Source organism: Augochlora pura, chromosome 9, assembly GCF_028453695.1.
Source record: "Augochlora pura isolate Apur16 chromosome 9, APUR_v2.2.1, whole genome shotgun sequence".
Taxonomy (NCBI): Eukaryota; Metazoa; Arthropoda; class Insecta; order Hymenoptera; family Halictidae; genus Augochlora; species Augochlora pura.
Genome location: NC_135780.1, coordinates 12,981,696 through 12,999,208, shown reverse-complemented (window position 1 = coordinate 12,999,208; position 17,513 = coordinate 12,981,696). Strand labels below are relative to the sequence as shown.

The following is a 17,513-nucleotide window of genomic DNA, read 5'->3' as shown; positions in this document are numbered from 1 at the left end:
TGAAATTTGAAAACGTGCTATGAAAAATTCATTAAGCGCGCACGCGTTCGTAACCGAACCGTATGAGTTTCACAAAATTTCGAAAAGTCAATTTGTTTGTCGCTGAACTGTGCGGCGGCCAGTTTTTTAAATACAAAATACAATTTATTTGTAACCGAATTGTACAGGGTAGATCGAAGGATTTTTGTATATAAAATTCGATTCGCCTGTGCAGCCCGAATCGCGTGAAACTCGATGACGTTCGAAAGTAATATACAATTTGTTAACCACCGAATCGTCTTGAGTTCTCTATCAATTTCCGTACGAGGTCGTATTAATCGATTCGCGTGGATGAGTAACAGCTCAGTGATACTATGAGGGGTCATAACTTGCGATAGAGCTGTATTGATAGCACCGACGCAGGTTTCAATGGCACCAGTACTAATCAGCAGCGATACCACCCGTTTACTGTGTCGGCGGTATTTGTTAATTACGAGTGAAATCAAGTGGAAAAAGAAAATTAAAGATCTTAACTTAATTTCTCAGGATTTTCTTGTTGCAAATTTAAATATAATAGTCTATATTAATTCTAAAATAAATTCGAAAGTATGGAATACCACGCGGTTAATCTATAGAATAATCGCGTGACAGTGATAAATTATTTACTCTTGAAATCAATTTTCTCCTAAACCGGAAAGAACTAATATCTACGGGATTGTAGCAAATTATCGTCGATGGGACGGCATCGATGACCACGATTGCAAAAGAATCATCAAGGTTCGAGGATAATATCACATAGTTGCCCACACGTTGTATATTTTCTGCATGACAGAGCGCAGTCGCTTCAATTCAGCGTTGTATCATGCACACGACGGATTTTGCTTAACATCGAACACAGGGCATAGTTATCGGTCTTATGAAATGTAAATCCCTTTGAAATGAAAAGAAAACACAGACATCTATGATGAACATTCTCACTTCGAGAGAAACTGTTCTACGAACAAGAGTTCTCACTATTCACTGCAAATGGATAGACAATAGCGATCGTACCATTGTTTTCCTTTCTGTAACGATCGAACAGAGAATTTCGATATCCCACTTCTTGTAAATTAATTAAACAAAGCGCGGAGATGCTCTCAGCCGATAGAGAAGAAAATCGAAAGACTGTGCTAACCACTCCGTTGCTAAGTACGTCACTTTCAATAATTAATTAATGTTTGCGCGCGGTACATCGTGCGTACGTTACGATAGCGTATAATATTATGTATCTAATCTATGTGAAATTATATTAACTCTACGGTAAAACAGATTTTCAATGTACAAAATATTGCTTCGTGAGATATTCGCAAATACGGTGCAGAATAAATTTGATTAAACTTCTTAATCATAGCAATCGACTTTGATACAGCCAAAGAGGCTCCACTGCACCCAGAAGGCCACGGTTAGACACTCGAAATGATCTTGAACTATCTGATTAAGGTCCCACACGAATTCCTTGGCTACAAGGGGCCGGTGAAGTACTCATTAACGATCTCGACGGTATAATGCGGGGATAATCAAGTCAACGGCGAGATAAAAATTTGAATAACCCTCGCGCGGCCCGACAACAACGTCGAGAAGAAAAGGACACTTAATTCCGAGGTTGTAATGGCTCATAAATAATGATAATTGTACACGCGGATGCAGCGAGCCGCTGCGAAAAAATAATCACGGTTTTCTAACAAGATGGAAACTTTATGCACAAAACTTGGCAATTTAGTAAAACGTGGTTCTAATCAAATATTCCAAATACTATCCATTCATAATAATCTTTAAATAGATTCTATTTAAATTTAAAATTGAAATTAAATTTCTATTATGTAAATATATAATAATAAAAAATAAGTGGAGTATCGCGAATTTTAACCCGCCGTTGTCCTACTTCCTGAGGCTTCCCTACGTTCAAGATTGTTCCTGCCGCCGCCGCCGCCGATGAGACAGAGATTGCAACTCAAACAATGCAATCGCATTGCAACTTCCATCGGTGTAAACAACGCGGGTGCGATGTTTTACATAAAGTTGAGTTTCGTAAACGGTTCGGTGTCGATATGAAATTGCCACCGTTTCTGCAACGCCATTGCAACGCAAACAGAAACGTAGCGACTAAGCAAACTCGCAATTAGAGGGCTCCATTGAATTTTTAACGAATCCATGGAAACATTTAATATTTGTCGTCCTATAACAATAAAAACAGAGCTGCGTGGGCGAGCGTTGCACGCGCAGCCCGCAACAATAATAACAAACAAATATTGTCCGCGGATAAACATTTTTGGTGTTGCCTGATCCGGCAACGTTTCTTCGACGATATCATAAATGCATTGCGACATATTTTAAATATCAATAAAGAAACAATTAAATAAATAATCAAGCAATTAAATGCGAACAATTGACGACTTACCTTGCAGTTCTCCATTTTGATTTGGTGGCGGAAAATGCCACAGTTAGGTGGTCCACTTCTTCCTCGAATATTCTTTCTATTCTGCGATTTCAATTGTCACAAACACTTCCACTTGTTCCAAATACACTATTTATCAACTGCAACTAGTTTGAAGATTCTCTAACACGATATAAATAAACGTTTTATCACATAATTAAGGAGCAAAAAATACCCTTTTCACTGTCGTTCCGCCATGTTGGTCAACGCGACGAAACTTCCGCCGAAAATTATCGATCTATCGATATTGTACCATGTGATCAGAGGTCCAGAAATGGCCGCCCTGCATAGTGGAGGGTAATCAGTGTTCCTCGATTAAAATACAAGAACGTGTTGGTTATCGTATAATTGAAATTATAAAGTTGTTTGAATAAACTATTGTGAGTGTAGAATCGTAATGTATATTCGTATTAAGTGTAACAAAGAAGACAACCACCTACATGGACACGATTCGTCGGAGGAATGGGCATCTCTATCAACGCCTGCAGGCTGCTGTAACTAATCTTCAAGTTGCCTAGAAATCAGCGAACGGTGATGTACAATATTCAACAGTATCATTGTATTCTCCTTCTAGCATTTGATGAAAGCTTTGAATACTGCGAGCGTATACTGTGCAAAACTGTACATCGATGTATACTGATCTGATTTGAACCGGCAACTTATTCGTGATACATCTGGCGGCAGATAGATGGCGCATTGAACGCCGCGCCCATTTAAGATCGCGACTACACGAGCGTTCGGTATACATAGTCGTTTTGTGCAACATGTTTTCTTCGTCATTTGTCACTTGCAATTATCGATCGCGGTGTACCCGAAAAAAAAACAACGGTGCAGTGACGGCCTCTATGGCGTTGCATGGGATAGCTTGAAATACCGGACAAACGGGCGAACGTAAACGAAATAACTTTTCAGGTTAAAGTAGCGCGGCGTGTTTGTTGTTTTATTTTCGGTGGAATCCTTGGCGAACGAAATAAATTTCACGTGAAAATTCTACCTTCCCGCATTGTTCTACGAACGTATGAGAACGCATTAACATTTGCGGAGCGTTAACTTGAAATATAGTATGCGAGCGAATAGGCCAAACGTTCGTTCGAACTTTTTCCATTAAAATGCGCAAGTTAACTTCTCATTAAACAAGTGGTCACAAAACTTTTCGAACGGCTGTAGGGATTTAGCGGCACGGCGATGTGTACAAATTCTTGTCGCTGTTATTGTGCGCGCACACGCCGCCCCGGTCGGAGAACGGGTTAGCGAAAAAGGGGAAATAATATTTTGCCGCGCGGCACGACGAAATTCGCGCAGCGAAACGCAAAGCAAATAATTTATAGAGTCGCAGGCGGAATTAGGACGGCCATCGCGTGGAACTTGTACGGCTCGCTTTGTGAACATTTGAAAAAGAAATTAGGGATTTAATCAGCTGATTAATCAATGGATTCGGTAATTTCACTCAAATAAGATATGCAAGATATATTACGCGGAATAATATCGGTTCGTGATGTATTTAAATAAAATTTATACGTAACCGGACCCCCGTCCGTTATTAACCGACGTCATCTCTGATCCATCGATCTGCGCGAATTAATTTAATTAAATTTTACAATGAAATTATGCCCGTCGAGGAAGGTATTCGATTCGTCGGCGACGGTAATAAAAGTCTCTTTAAATAACCGCGAACGAATTGATTATTTCGATTTCGGTCGAAATTGCCGATCCGATTGCCAAGCAACGAAATTAATGTAGAAACTAAATCCGTTATAAATTTAATCAACAGGCGAAAGTATGGCGCACCGTATCGGAACCGCGAGAATTTTGTTCGAAATAAATTGCCGTCTGTGCGTCGATTAGGTGAACGGTGATTCGTTTAGAATCGCGAAGATGATGCTCTCGCGTTTGAATAAATGCGATCGTTTCAACAATAACGTACGATACGGTATCGGAATTGCCGGGTCTCCGAACTCTTTGTTCCATTCGAGTGAAAATAAAAATCCAATTATAAGAGGCGGGTGGAAATTGGAGACTAAGCACTTCAAGTTACACTTCCGCCGGTGAGGAGGATCGATTCGTCATGGATTCCCTCTGATTGCTTCTGGATTTCGATAAACGTAAATGGATGAGCTTGTTACGGCACTCGTCGAGAAAAAGCAATTAGAAATAAAAAAGAAAAAGAATGAATTAGTCGCGGCGAATCGCGACATCGTTAAAACTCAATCCATTCGATAGAAAAAGAGCCTTGCATTCGGTTCTTACATACAGCTGGCGATTTATATTTCTTCGAGGAGAGGAGCATTGGGTGCTGTGGGTGCTAGACAAATTTCTATTGACCTATAATATTGCAAAATAAATATTTCCATATATAAATCGCGAAACTAGTGGAAATATATTTTCGTATACCAGCAAATATGATTTCAATAATCTTATTTTCAAGAAAAATTCAGTGAACAATTTATTCATGCACACGCTCAAATTAATAATGAAAATGCTAAGTAATGAGAATAATAATACTATTATATTATTTTCATTACGTGCCTCGGTATCGCGGTTTTTAATCGAAGATATTGAAGTCGTAATAAAAGTCGACGGAGTTTCTATAAAATTCAATAATTATACGGCAGAGCTCGATAAGAAATTTCTTGAACGAGAATCCCCTCAGAACGAATATCGCTTCCCAGCTCGCCCGACCTAATTAAGTGATTGATTTGGAGAACTAGTTGCGTCGATCGGCAATGGTGTCTCGCAGGATTCGCGATTTATGACAGTATTGTTCCGCAGCTCATAATATATATCACCGGGTAATTGTGGCGCAAGATGTACAACTCTGTGCAAATTTGTGGCATCGCGGCCGGATTATGAATGGCTGCGTTGGTTCGCGTGTCCTAATTTAGATAACTGAGACGACGTTGTCTTTTAAATATTATTACAATTATCACAACAAAAATATATTGTCGAAAATGTTTTATCCATTGGAAGCAACCGATCGCGAAACACGTTTACAAAAATAATCACCGACGACGTTTGAAATTCGACCGACATTCGCCGCTCGACAAGTCCGTCGTTTTATACGGGTGTAATGAACAATTTCGCGTTACCGTCAGTCAAAACCAGGACGAATTTATGTTACAACCGAATAAACGAGCCCGGCGGAAACTCTTAAAGCCGCACGGTCGAAAAGCTCTATCGGTTTATACTTCCCGACTGAAAAATCGTCCACGGCCGCGTTTTAATTCTATTCGACGACGGTAAATTAGCGATTTTTGTCTATCGCCGGGATCGGGGGATGGCACGGCGAAAATCTAGGCCGCAGTTACGACGCGATTGGTCCGCAAACGGCAGACGTTTCCACGGCCGGTTTTTCTATTGTTATCAGCCGCGGCTGCGAATTCCCGGAGCGTCGTTCCGTTCCGTTGATTCCGCCTTCGGAGGGGGGAGAGGGTTGGCCGAAAATTCGTCGGCCGATTGGAACGCAAATTACACGTTACCGGATACGTTCGCGTATGTTCGCGCGTCGCCGCGAAAAAATGTCGCGGCGTTTCCGCGACGTAAACTTTCGAAAAACCCTCGCCGCGCACGGAACCGTCGCGGAATATAAATGCGGAGGACTACGGGGCAATTTGCTGAATCGACGGCTTCGACCGCGGTAAATAATCGCCGGGCCTTCTGTTTCGCGAAGCGATTAGCGAGAGCGCGAATAGGCTTCGATTAATTAAATTGTCGGCGAGAAAACGCCTGGAAAATTTCTTCGGGGCCGCGGTACAATCGGCCGGATATCGCGCGAACGACCCCCTTCCACAATTCACGCGCGAACTTCTCAGCCGCTCCGAGCGAATTAAACAATGGGATAAACATTCCTTTTTTCGCGGATAATTTATTCGGCGGACTGCGAGGACAATACAACGTTGTCAGCTCGGGAGAACTTTTGGGATTTAGCGAGACGAGGAGCCCTGAGAATGGTGCTTCGGAATATTGATAGGGATCTAATTTATATTATAGGAGGAGCTTATACTATACAATAATGTGACAAAATTATTGGTCGAACTTAGAAAAAAATTAAGAAATCCCTGAAGGTAATACCAAGCATAAATAAAATTAATTCGTCGCCTCTGGCTAAGAGCGTCAATCTTACTATAAACGAAAGAGCAAATTTAAAAAAAACAATATGCTGAATCAAATTGTTGAAATTTAATTAAGGATACATTATGCGGATTATCATCACTGCGGCAACGATTTGTCGAGAATCGCGTCGAGCTGCCACATCCGTCATTTTCTCGTTTCCAAATATATTAATATATTTGCGTTGTTTCGCGTTGGGCAATTCGTCATCTTGTTTTCACATCATTAATTCATTTCTTCAATTCTCGTCCACACGTTGTTATTATTAACCGCGGGATCCTCTTAAAATTTAAGCCACGGACTAATAACGATTCATCACGTTTCACGTTGCACTACGACTGCTTTCACGTTGCGTTAATTAGCACTTATTCGCCCTTAATATTTTATTATTCACTTTCGTTTCTAGACTTTGATAATTAGAAGAATTTAGTTTAATTTCGATTTAGAAGAATTTAGTTTAATTTCGATTTAGAAGAATTTCATTTGATTTCGATTTAGAAGAAATTAATAATATTGATCTTGCATGAAATTTTTGTCACGAATCTGTCTCGTTATTATAATGCAAGGGGTTGTAATAAATTTTGTAATATTGTAATAAATACTGGTATTGTAATTTTCGTATTGTAATAAATGCTTCAACGAAAGAAGAAGATTCTCCTCGGGTTCTGGTACAGAATGTACTCTGGATCAATAGCGGGGACTCTTACACTTTCACCCCGAATCTCCGGGAATAATTGCGTGAAACGATGACCGTCTGGGTTAAATGATTCACCGACCGATCCCGACCCGCTTTTTTTCATCCGGCGGACCGTTCGGTGCCTCGGCGAAGTAACCGGCGCGGGGCTCGGAAGAAGGGGGGGAAACGAGTAAGGTTATATTGAACAATGAAGGGCCGGGAGCTTGTCCTTTCCGGGCGGCACCTATTTGGCTGGATTGTGCAGCTTTTGTCCACTTGAATCAGTCGGCTAACAAGTCTCTGTTCCCTTATCCATTCGCGCGGCGAATCGATGAAGTTGCAAAAAAAGATTTAACGTCAGCTCTTGGCTGAAAGGTCGTTCTTTTATCGATTACCAAGGGATAAATGGAAAAGGCCGGGGAGAGGACGGGGCTGGGGTGGTCCGTGGCTGCGGGGTTTCGGGTTTTTTATTTTATCGTCGCGAGAGAAGAAATTCGTTAATGCAGAACAGTTACGAAGGAGCGGCGCGAAACCTCGGCCCGGAAGTTATCGCGTTGTTGAAGGGCCGAGGGCTAAGCAGTTGCACGTGGTTGAATATCTTTTTAGATTTCTTTTGAATTTTTGGAAAATCTGAAAAAATCGGAACTCTCGAAGGCTTGTGATTCTTAAATAATTTCGAGATTAGAGAAACGACGACTTGAGCCACCCCTAATTGCATACGGACCACGGCGTAGCATAGCCAGCTCGTGCATATACCCGCGATCCTGGGACACTCTCGGCGGAGTGCGCACGACCGCCAGAAAAAGGCGAAAAATGTGACGGTGAGAAAGTCTTCGTACGTAACAGTGTCAATGTTTGCGCGGCGCGTTCGTGGAAAAGGCTACTTCCGTGGGGAATCATGTCGGACTTCTTGCCGCGCTACGAGAATTTAATATCGGATGTCCTAGTTCCTCGAAGGGGACCCCACCGCATTCTGCCCGGGGATTATTCAGCCATATGCATACGATTTCTTTGTACCGGAAAGCAGCCGGCGACGATTTAGTGAGGGACTTGGCCCGCGTCGGAAGGAGACGGTGAACGATGATGGAAAACCTTGCCGCGCGGGTGGCTCTCTCTCCGAGGGAAACCCTCGCTACCTCTTTGAACCCGGCTCCCGGGTGATATCTAATAAGACAACGGACGCTGACTCATCGTCATTGCTCTTGATTAAAAAGTCACGTCAATCGCGAAACTTTCATAAAATCGGTGCCATTTATTTAACGAAATAAAGGCTTCGCGCAGGAAAATTATTTCTCGCCGCCATTCTCTAGTCATCCTCTATTTATACTATATACTATAAAATGTATTATTTATATACAGTAGACAAAATTAATTCACCGAAATCTATCTGAATATTTAAAGAAACAATTTTCCTACCTTCGATATTCGTTCCCGTGTGAAAATTCAGCATTGTTCGGTTACGCTGCAATTTCTGACCCAGCCTGAACATGCTCGTGTTACTTTACATAACGAAATTAGATTGCGTGTAAAATATATGGCTGCCGCGTCAGTTCCAAGGTGATCGAGATGCTCGCACCACGAATAATAAACTAAAACTATCATCTCCATTACTTCCTAACGCGATCAATATCTTTATACTCCGATTCGACGTCCTCCGTCCGACTGCGCGCAGGTACGACTCGTTAATCTTCGAAGATGATACTTATTCAAACAGCGAGCACCTTAAACGAACATTCTTCCGTTCAACGTACAGCTCGCGATTAAATATTTCGCGGAGGTTGCGCGCCGTGTCGCTTTATAAAGTAACTCGGCGCAGGGTGGAATTCATAAAAGCGTAACAATCGAATTGAATTACGGCCTCACGTTGTCTTACTTTAATTTCAATTAACCGACGCGTTAATTACTTTCAAATTGCTCCGCGGGATCTGTTTGGCGACACGGGGAAGAAGTGGCTGTACTTAAAATAATGAGATGATAAGGTCGGACGTTTTCGTAAAGAGTTACTTAAGACCCGGCTGCGAACAGATGAAACTTGGCCGAATTGTATTATCAAACGCGGCTCTATGGTCTCTATAACGAAGCTGAATATCCGCGAGATCGCTCACTGAGAACTCTATCTTATTGTATTTTCGTTTGAGATAATCGGTGACAGCATATAGCAACATTAAAATATCATTATTCTCTAAAATAGAGATAATATTACAATTTTAATCTTCCGGTTCTATTTTTCTTCATATTTTTCTACTCTTGGGATTTGACATAGTTCACAGAACGCTATAATTACCATTGTTGCCTTTGTTATATTTGCGAAAAAGCCAAGATTAATTAGACTAAAATAAATATTGCGATATATCGTAGAATAGCATGTAAAGAGTGTTTTCTTCGAATAAATAAAATATTTCAAATCGTCTCACCAATGAAATATTTCATTTTGGAAAATTCGGCTTGGAACGGTGCGGACGATTCGCTGTTCCGAATGATATTTAATTCGGCTCCATCCCGGCGAATGAATTCGAAAGCTGAATCAGCTAAGAGGATGCTTACGGACGGCAGCGTAAATGAGGCGTTTGTTCAATTCCTCTCAGAAGTCAATTTCAGGCTCGCATTCGCAGAAAGGTCATTCATCTGCATGCATTCGTGGCGCTGAAGGTGCGGGCGGTCTCTCGTAGCGGCGCGCTCGATACGCGCAAAGATTAATTAATAACATAGATGACGGTGCGGGCGAGCGAAATGTAACGAAATGGCAGACAAATTTTCTGTTCCACTCACGGCATGACCGTTCATTCAGATTTTACTGATTACGCTTTCGCGCAACTTTTGCGAAACAAATCGCCGACCTGGAAGGCTTTTGAAACTGGAATACGCTCGCCGAGGCGAGGCGGGTCGGAGCGGGGCGGGGCTGGGTTCGCGGAGGATGGAAGAAGGCAATATTTACATTCGTCCATTAATTATAAATTTTTGTACTGTCAGGCTTCAAACTACCCATATTTTTTTTCGCAGTCGTTTTTCTTTCGGCTCGTCTTTGTTCTTTTTGTTTTTTTATTCGTTTCGCCCGCGTCGTAAATTCGACTGCATCGCGGCGGCGGGGGCCGGCGTTGGACGCGACACGAGCAATTAGAAAATAAACAACTTTTCTATTAGAATACGGTAATTATAAATTTCGTCACCGGCCACAGAATCGTTCGTTTCAGTTGGTTAACGAGTTCCCTCCTCCTCCCCCTCCTCCTCCCCCCTTGCTCTTCTTATTAAGCCGCTATCTAATTTTCTTGCGTACGATCTTCCAGCCCCCGTAACTCTCACACGTGACGGTATGCATTTGCATCGCCCGGACCTCGGAGAATTTCGCGATGGGAATTTTATCGCGACAATTTTGCAGTAATAAACGGCGATAATTATCGCGGGAACGCGACCCACGGATATCCCCGTTGCGACGCGCTATTTCTTGCCGGACTTTGATTAAGCGCGGACCAACCGGGTTTTCTTTACAACGCGGCCGGATAGTACTAAATATTTGTTTCGCTGGTTATTAGGTCGTCCCACAAGCTCGCGCCGTTTTCCATTCCCATTGTCTTTAACCCCGAGCACTGCGATTTCTTTCCGCGGCTGCGTTAATTAGCGCTTCGTCGCTCTTAATAATTCCCCGAAAACGCGAGGCAATTTTTGTCTCAATCTATTTCACTGAAAGTGTTAATCCTTTCCTCGAAATTTACACAAAATTTAATTCTCTCGATACCTAGAATTTATGAATATATTTTACAGAAAGTAATGACAATTTACAGAAAGTAATGACAATTTACATAAAGTAATGGCAATTTACATAAAGTAATGGCAATTTACAGAAAGTAATGACAATTTACAGAAAGTAATGACAATTTACAGAAAGTAATGACAAATTATTTTTCGTAAAATAGCGACGAGCATAATTGAATTTGGTATAATCCCAGCGTATTTCGAGCATTGGCAGTGAATGGGGGGTATATAAGTGTTGAGTAAATGTTAGCATTGAATTGACGATCTAAACCGATAACTAATCAGGCATTTCTTTAAGCGCCTCTCTCTCTCTCTCTCTCTCTCTCTCTCTCTCTCTTTCGTTTTCCCTCTCTCTTCGCTTTAGCAAGCCATGATTGCGAACGAAAGAATCGGGAGGACGAAGCACCGTCTGCAGAATAGCTTCGTCACGGTGACGATAATTGTGCCAATACCCTTTCATCGGATCCCTAAAGATCGTACCAATTCGGTAGATTACCTCCGACATCTCGACTACAATCCTCGGCGGAATCAGTTTCCCCGTTGAAAAATGAGAACACCGGGTAGGACAGTATTTGATTACGTGGGAACCGGAGGACGAGTGTGTGCTTTGTTCGTCTTGTTTCATGCGATCAGCCGCCGAAGCGATCTTGATGAAATCTTGCGCCGGGGATGACGATTTAATATCTATCGCGACTTTATTCCGTCGATGGTCCCGGGAGCTCGGAAAAGTTTCGGCGCAACGATTCCGTTCCGTCGTCTCGAATCGGACGTTTCACGGGAATTGCCAAAATGTCTTTCTTCTCGCTAAGCAGCGCGTATAGATTTACCTTATATTTTTTTCTATATTTTTAAACAGAGAAATTGGAAATTTTTACTGTCGTAGAATTAGTGTTAAAATCTAAGAAAACGTATAAATTAACAAGCTCTGATAGTTTTATTTTATTTTCCAGGGCAACCTTTAAATTAACAAAAAAAACTTCAGCATTCGAATATTCGTGAGGTGACATATTAAGATAATTTCAATAATCATAAAACATGCAATCTGCTTATTGCTTCTTAAAAAATCGCAATTAATTTATATAACCGTGTTACGAAACGGCGGAGATTTTTATTGAGAAGTCCATACCGAGATTGATTCCCATGGCAATCGTAGAGAAGTCGAGGAACAAGTCGAAGCAAAGACAGAGTTCTGATGTAATTTCAGGAAGGCAGGCTAAATATTCACGGTCCGATACGGGGCGCCAAGGCTAATGGTAAAAATATTGCGAGCTACTTGAGACTTCCACTGCAGATTCCTACAGGTAGAATTGCATAAGGTTTCCGCGTGTAAACCGTATCCTTTTAGAAACGTGTTCAACAGTTCGCCGGCGTATCGGATGGCTTCATCTGGAAACTTATACCGCGCGCACACACACACAGACACACTGTGTTATACTTTTTACATATTTATTGTGCATCTGAAATACGGCCGGGTCATCACGAATAACTCAACATTGGAATTTCTTGGGTAGAAAATATTTATATGACACTTAATAAAGCACTTAAAATATTTATCAAAGTGCTGGATGACATTAATTTTATAAGCGACATTGCGCGAGAATAGTAATTATCATCGACAAAAGGATTAAAAAAGTAGATATCGTAGTATTGTATTTTACATATTCATAATTTTATTTATTAAATGTATTAAATGCTCGTCCATATCACAGAATATTTTATTGAATTGAGAAATTTGTTATCGCATTATTGTTTGTAATTTATTCAATTTCGCGTAAATAGAAGGTTCGACAATAATCTCCGTTACCGTAATAATGGTTATTAACATTAATATAGCGACGAAGTGAATTTAAATATTATATTAGTTGAAAAAGTGAATGGTGGCGACATCTCTTGGGAAAATCGGGAACTAAACGACCCGAAGCAGCCATATTTGAATTAACACAGCCTGTGATTCAAGTAGGAGTTTTAACTCTAATCTATTTTTCTGACTATTCTCATTTTTAAATATCTTATTTAAAATTGAAATAAATAAAAATTAATAATAAATATTTTATTATAAATTCTATTAGCGTCGATTTATCGTGAATGAAGTATAGAATAGATTCGTCTGTGATAACGCGAATGAAGTATACTTCCTCTGTGATGATAACAGTAGCAAAAATGAATTATACAGTATATTCGTCTCTCGCTAACATGCTTATTACTAATAAACTATTGATAACGCTTAGGGTAACACGAAATAGCAAGAATAAATGGTGTAAATGTTATAACCTCTTCAGATAGTAGAAATCGAATATTGTGCGACATGTTTGTTCACTCTCTAGTTCCTATCTTTGTCAATGAATAAGAGGGCAGCATTATTCAGCCGTAAATCATCAACCAATCAAAGCACAGCAATTCTCTTGATTCCAGAGCTTTTTTACCTCAGATATCGTTCTTGAATCAAGAAATTACTATAGCTACATGCTCTAACACTCTATAGACTCTCAAATGAAGGTTCGAAAGGTCTCCACAGCGGCGCTGCTTTTGGCCGCTTCATTTAAAAAGAGAAGAAAAAGGGTCACAATTTCGAGCATCTATTTTAAAAATATAGAAAACAATTGACATCATAACCACGGATTTTTAATATTAAGAACATTATAAATGACAGGAATACAAAGTTGTTTCAAACTTTCACAAATTACAAATTTTATATTTTCATCCCTGAAATCTCTGATATAAAAATCTCCGTCACCCCCAACGCGATCAAGAGGAATCATTCGACTCTCGAATTCATGAGGAATGAAACGATTGCCAAGGATCGAAACTCCGTCACGCGAACCCCCGATTCAGTCACCCGTATTTCGATCACCTGCGATCGAACGATCGGGCCATTCACTTTCGGTCCGACGGGGGTGGTTGCACCCAGGAAGTCGCGTGCCGCTCGGAGCGTCGCGGGGGGTTGTACGAAGGGCCGATTGCGCAGCCGCGCTGACCGCTGTCCACCTGGCTGCTCGCGGATAATCCTCCACCTGCTGGTACCTGCTGTCAAGCGGAAAGCAAGGAATAGCGTGGCAGAGGCTGGGTGTCGGTGAACCGGAACGAATAAACGCAGGCAAAATAAGGGGAACACGAGTGGCCAACGGGGAGAGCAGTGAGTATGCAACCCCCCGCAAGGGTGAACGTACCTTTTCGCCACGGGACGGAAGAATTCGACGCGCGACAAACCGCGGTAAAGAGTTGTCCCCGATGAGTCGCGAGGGCCGGTGTTTTCGCTTCGAGGAGCTTTATTGTGAGTCCTGCCGATTAAATATCGCGACGAGATCGTTCAATCGATTCGCTTTCACGCTAATTAATCCTCGCGTAGACGTTCGCGATTTATGAACACTGTTTCAACTTCTCACCGCGATGTAAATGAGAACTTTCGAAGTAAGAGTTACATATTCGTCCTTTCTTTGGGATTCGGAGGGGTTAGGAGATTTAAAAAAGCAATTTCGTCTTCTATATTCATTTATTCGTATATTCGTTCGTCGAGCATAAAAATTGTTGCAACGTTCCTGCACGTAGAATTCGATTGAATTGTTTCTATACCGTAGATTGACGTATAGACGTCCGGAGGTTCGTCTATGCACCACATTGACCCAGAATTGTAAACGACATCTGATAATGGATAGTTACCTCTTCGCTGGAACTGTCTCTTCTTGGCTCTATAGAAAATTTTCAAGGCTACATTAAGGATCGCGAATTAGTAATTGATATAAATGGGGAATCGTGATTAAGGGACACTTTGTGGAACGCCAATCCGAGTTTCTATTTCTGATCATTTTTCCGGGAGCTAGGTAACAGATGTTCGAGGGGATGATTAATTTTTCACGCAACCCGCAACTTTGTTCTAAAAGCGTAAGCGTGTACACTTTGTTTCGAACTTTCCTATTCGCTTGCTAATTTAGTTTCGTAGTTCTTTTTAAGGATATTACTGTGCTTTATAGATGGTTGGGTCGCGATCGAATTGAGCGTCTGATTGGTGCGCGTTTTTTGATAAGAAATCCTCGACAAATATTTTCGCAAAGCTTCTTTCGATCAATCTAAGAAATCTAAGAAAGAAGTGTCACCTTATACGAATATACACCCTGTATAAAATTCGCGGCCGGTTCTCCGCAACAAGTATCAGGCTATAGCAAGCGCCCTAATCGCCTGGACCCCCCGCCGCGGCGATTACCAGGCAAAGTCCGAGCGAATCGATACCGGCAAGATTGCGTCGCGGCTTTTTCCAAGTTTTCTTCCCTTTAGTGCCGAGAGTGTCGCGGTTCGGAGGAGCCGTCCTTCGGCGTCGAATCCCCCCGGTACCAAGACATTGGCACCGTTTTCCCCCGGAGCACGCGTTAATTATTTAAGAACCGGTGATCGATGTGCGGCCGGCTATGGATCCCCGGCCAGGGTTACGGGCTCACGCTTCGAGCGTTTCCCCGATGGCGACGGTGACGCTCTTATAGTTCGCAGCGTCGCGCAGTCCGCAGGTCGTCGCGGCACCCTCTCGCTCTCGCTCGCCACGAGGGAGAATTATGCTCGCGCGTGTTCGGAACGCGTTCACCTGCGGCTTGCCGAAATGCGGGAATTTCAAATTTCCAGGGATGGAGAAGCCCGAGTCCTCCAACGGGGACGAGAGCAACACCGAGCTCGAGGACAGGGACCCGAACAGCCTCAACCAGCATCTTCAGGTACCATGCGTTTCGCAACCCCCGAATTATTCAGTTTGCACCAAGAGACTTCAATTTTCAACGTGCACGTCACCATTTCTCACTTTAGCCATTGGTTCAGTTTGTTTTTTAACTTGAGTTCATTATTTCTCTCACAACTCCTCGATATGGGGGTGTTGAAATCTAACATCCCTACTGTGGTCACCTTTGACTAACTTTTTATATATATTATGCAGCACGGAAAATATTTTCGTGCTGCAGCATAGTTCTTCGTCGATTTAGCTGTTCTCTGAGAAAAATATCCTACGAATTTTTCAGTGGCATTTATTTGGTTACGTTGTTTAATATTCCTGTATTCCGAAATCCTTCTCCATTTTGTGTCAGGCTACTCACACGTCTTGTAAAGACATTTGCTATTTGTTATCTACCATTTTAATTAACCATCCTTCTCCTAGTCTCGATCACTTCTTATCTTCCTCCTAAGTGATCCTACTTCCTCCTAAATGTTTGTTAAATAATTTGATAAGCATCTTCGCACATCTCCACCCTCTAGATTCCTTCTTCCTTCTCTCAATAGAAGTCTATCAGTATAATTAGCTCAGCTTTGCGTAGCGATTGAGAACTATTCTGTGGTTTGTTCGCCGCGCGGATGACAGGTGATGTGGGACGACGTGATCGGGGAACCGGAAGGAATACGCAGCCCGGAGTGCGCGTGGCGTCTCAGCGGCCACTGCTTCCGGTTGTCCAGGGGCTGCTGCTACATCTTGCTCTCGGTCTTGATAGCGCCTTTGTTGGCGCTCTGTTTCGGCTTCACCTTCGCCTGCCTTTCCTTTCAGGTAAGCCCTCCATCTTTTTCGCTCGGCCGATCGATGCCGGCCAGGTGCGTTTGTTTTCGTTTAAGTGGTTCCACGCGATTCCCAGGCCGCGGACTTGTACGGCACGCTTGACCCCGTTCCTTTCTTTTAATAAGCTTTTTATAATATACCTATGCACCGTGTTCGATTTTTAAATTGCTGCACAATCTATCGATCCGACGTTTTCGGTGGCCGATACTGTCTTGCACAGAGTGGCTACAATTTTGTTTTTCAAATCGTTTGGAATAGTCACATTGAAATTTCAGAGCAGCTGGATTTGACGTTTCTGTTTTATTAATTTGTATTTCTTGCAATTGATGCAGTCTTTTTTCCATGAAAAAATTGTTTGGGATTCTGTATATTGAAATTTGAGAGCAGTTGGATTTGGCGTTTGTGTTTTATTAGTTTGTATTTCGTGCAATTGACGCACTCTTTTTTTCCATGAAAAATCACGGTTTAATGGTAGGCTTCAGTCTAAACCTAATTCTAAGCCTAACTCTAACTTTAACTGTAATTCTAACTCTAACTCCAATTCTAACTCTAGTAAAACTCCAGTGAAACTCTAGTCTAACTCTAAGTCTCTAGTTCTCGGTAGAATAGAAAATTGATCGGTTAGCGATAAGTAAAGCTGGCGACAGGTGTAATTTAAGGAAGAATGAGCATTAAGGAATCGATCTTTGCAGCACATATGGTGCGTGGCCCCCTGCCTCCGCGTCTGGAAAATCACCTGCGCGGCCACAAGAAATTTTCTCGCTGCGTTGACGCAGGCGGTCGTGCGGCCCGTGACGGACGCCGTTGGTTACCTGTTCCACAATATCCGTGTATTCAATCAGAAGATACCTGACGGTCCACACGTCAAAGACGATCTTTTGATAGTGTGAACGCGTTCATGGCTTACAATCTCTTCGGGGTGCATCTCTTCGTCACCGAGTGCCTTTTCCGTCGAATTTTGATAGCGAGGATGATTTTTAAACCGAGGATGTTGCAAACAATCGAAG

General features: G+C 42.1%; 1 protein-coding gene across 2 annotated transcripts; it reads left to right on the top strand.

Annotated features, from left to right (window-relative positions):
* Positions 1-13,964: 13,964 nt before the first annotated feature.
* Positions 13,965-17,507, top strand: LOC144475202 (caveolin-3). Of its 2 annotated transcripts, XM_078190840.1 has the most exons (4): positions 13,965-14,118; positions 15,594-15,682; positions 16,318-16,497; positions 17,199-17,507. In XM_078190840.1, exons 2-4 carry the CDS (start codon positions 15,596-15,598, stop codon positions 17,394-17,396), a joined length of 465 nt encoding a protein of 154 aa, XP_078046966.1. In that variant the 5' UTR covers positions 13,965-14,118; positions 15,594-15,595; the 3' UTR covers positions 17,397-17,507. The 2 variants fall into 2 exon arrangements, with proteins under 2 accessions (XP_078046966.1, XP_078046965.1); XM_078190839.1 differs by lacking the exon at positions 13,965-14,118 and having other exon boundaries at positions 14,153-15,682.
* Positions 17,508-17,513: the final 6 nt, after the last annotated feature.

Coding starts and splice junctions, on each gene's coding strand:
- LOC144475202 (XM_078190839.1), top strand. CDS start 15,527: ATGCTCGCGCGTGTTCGGAACGCGTTCACCTGCGGCTTGCCGAAATGC. Junction 15,683..16,317: donor GCCTCAACCAGCATCTTCAG/GTACCATGCGTT, acceptor CGCGGATGACAG/GTGATGTGGGACGACGTGAT. Junction 16,498..17,198: donor TCGCCTGCCTTTCCTTTCAG/GTAAGCCCTCCA, acceptor CGATCTTTGCAG/CACATATGGTGCGTGGCCCC.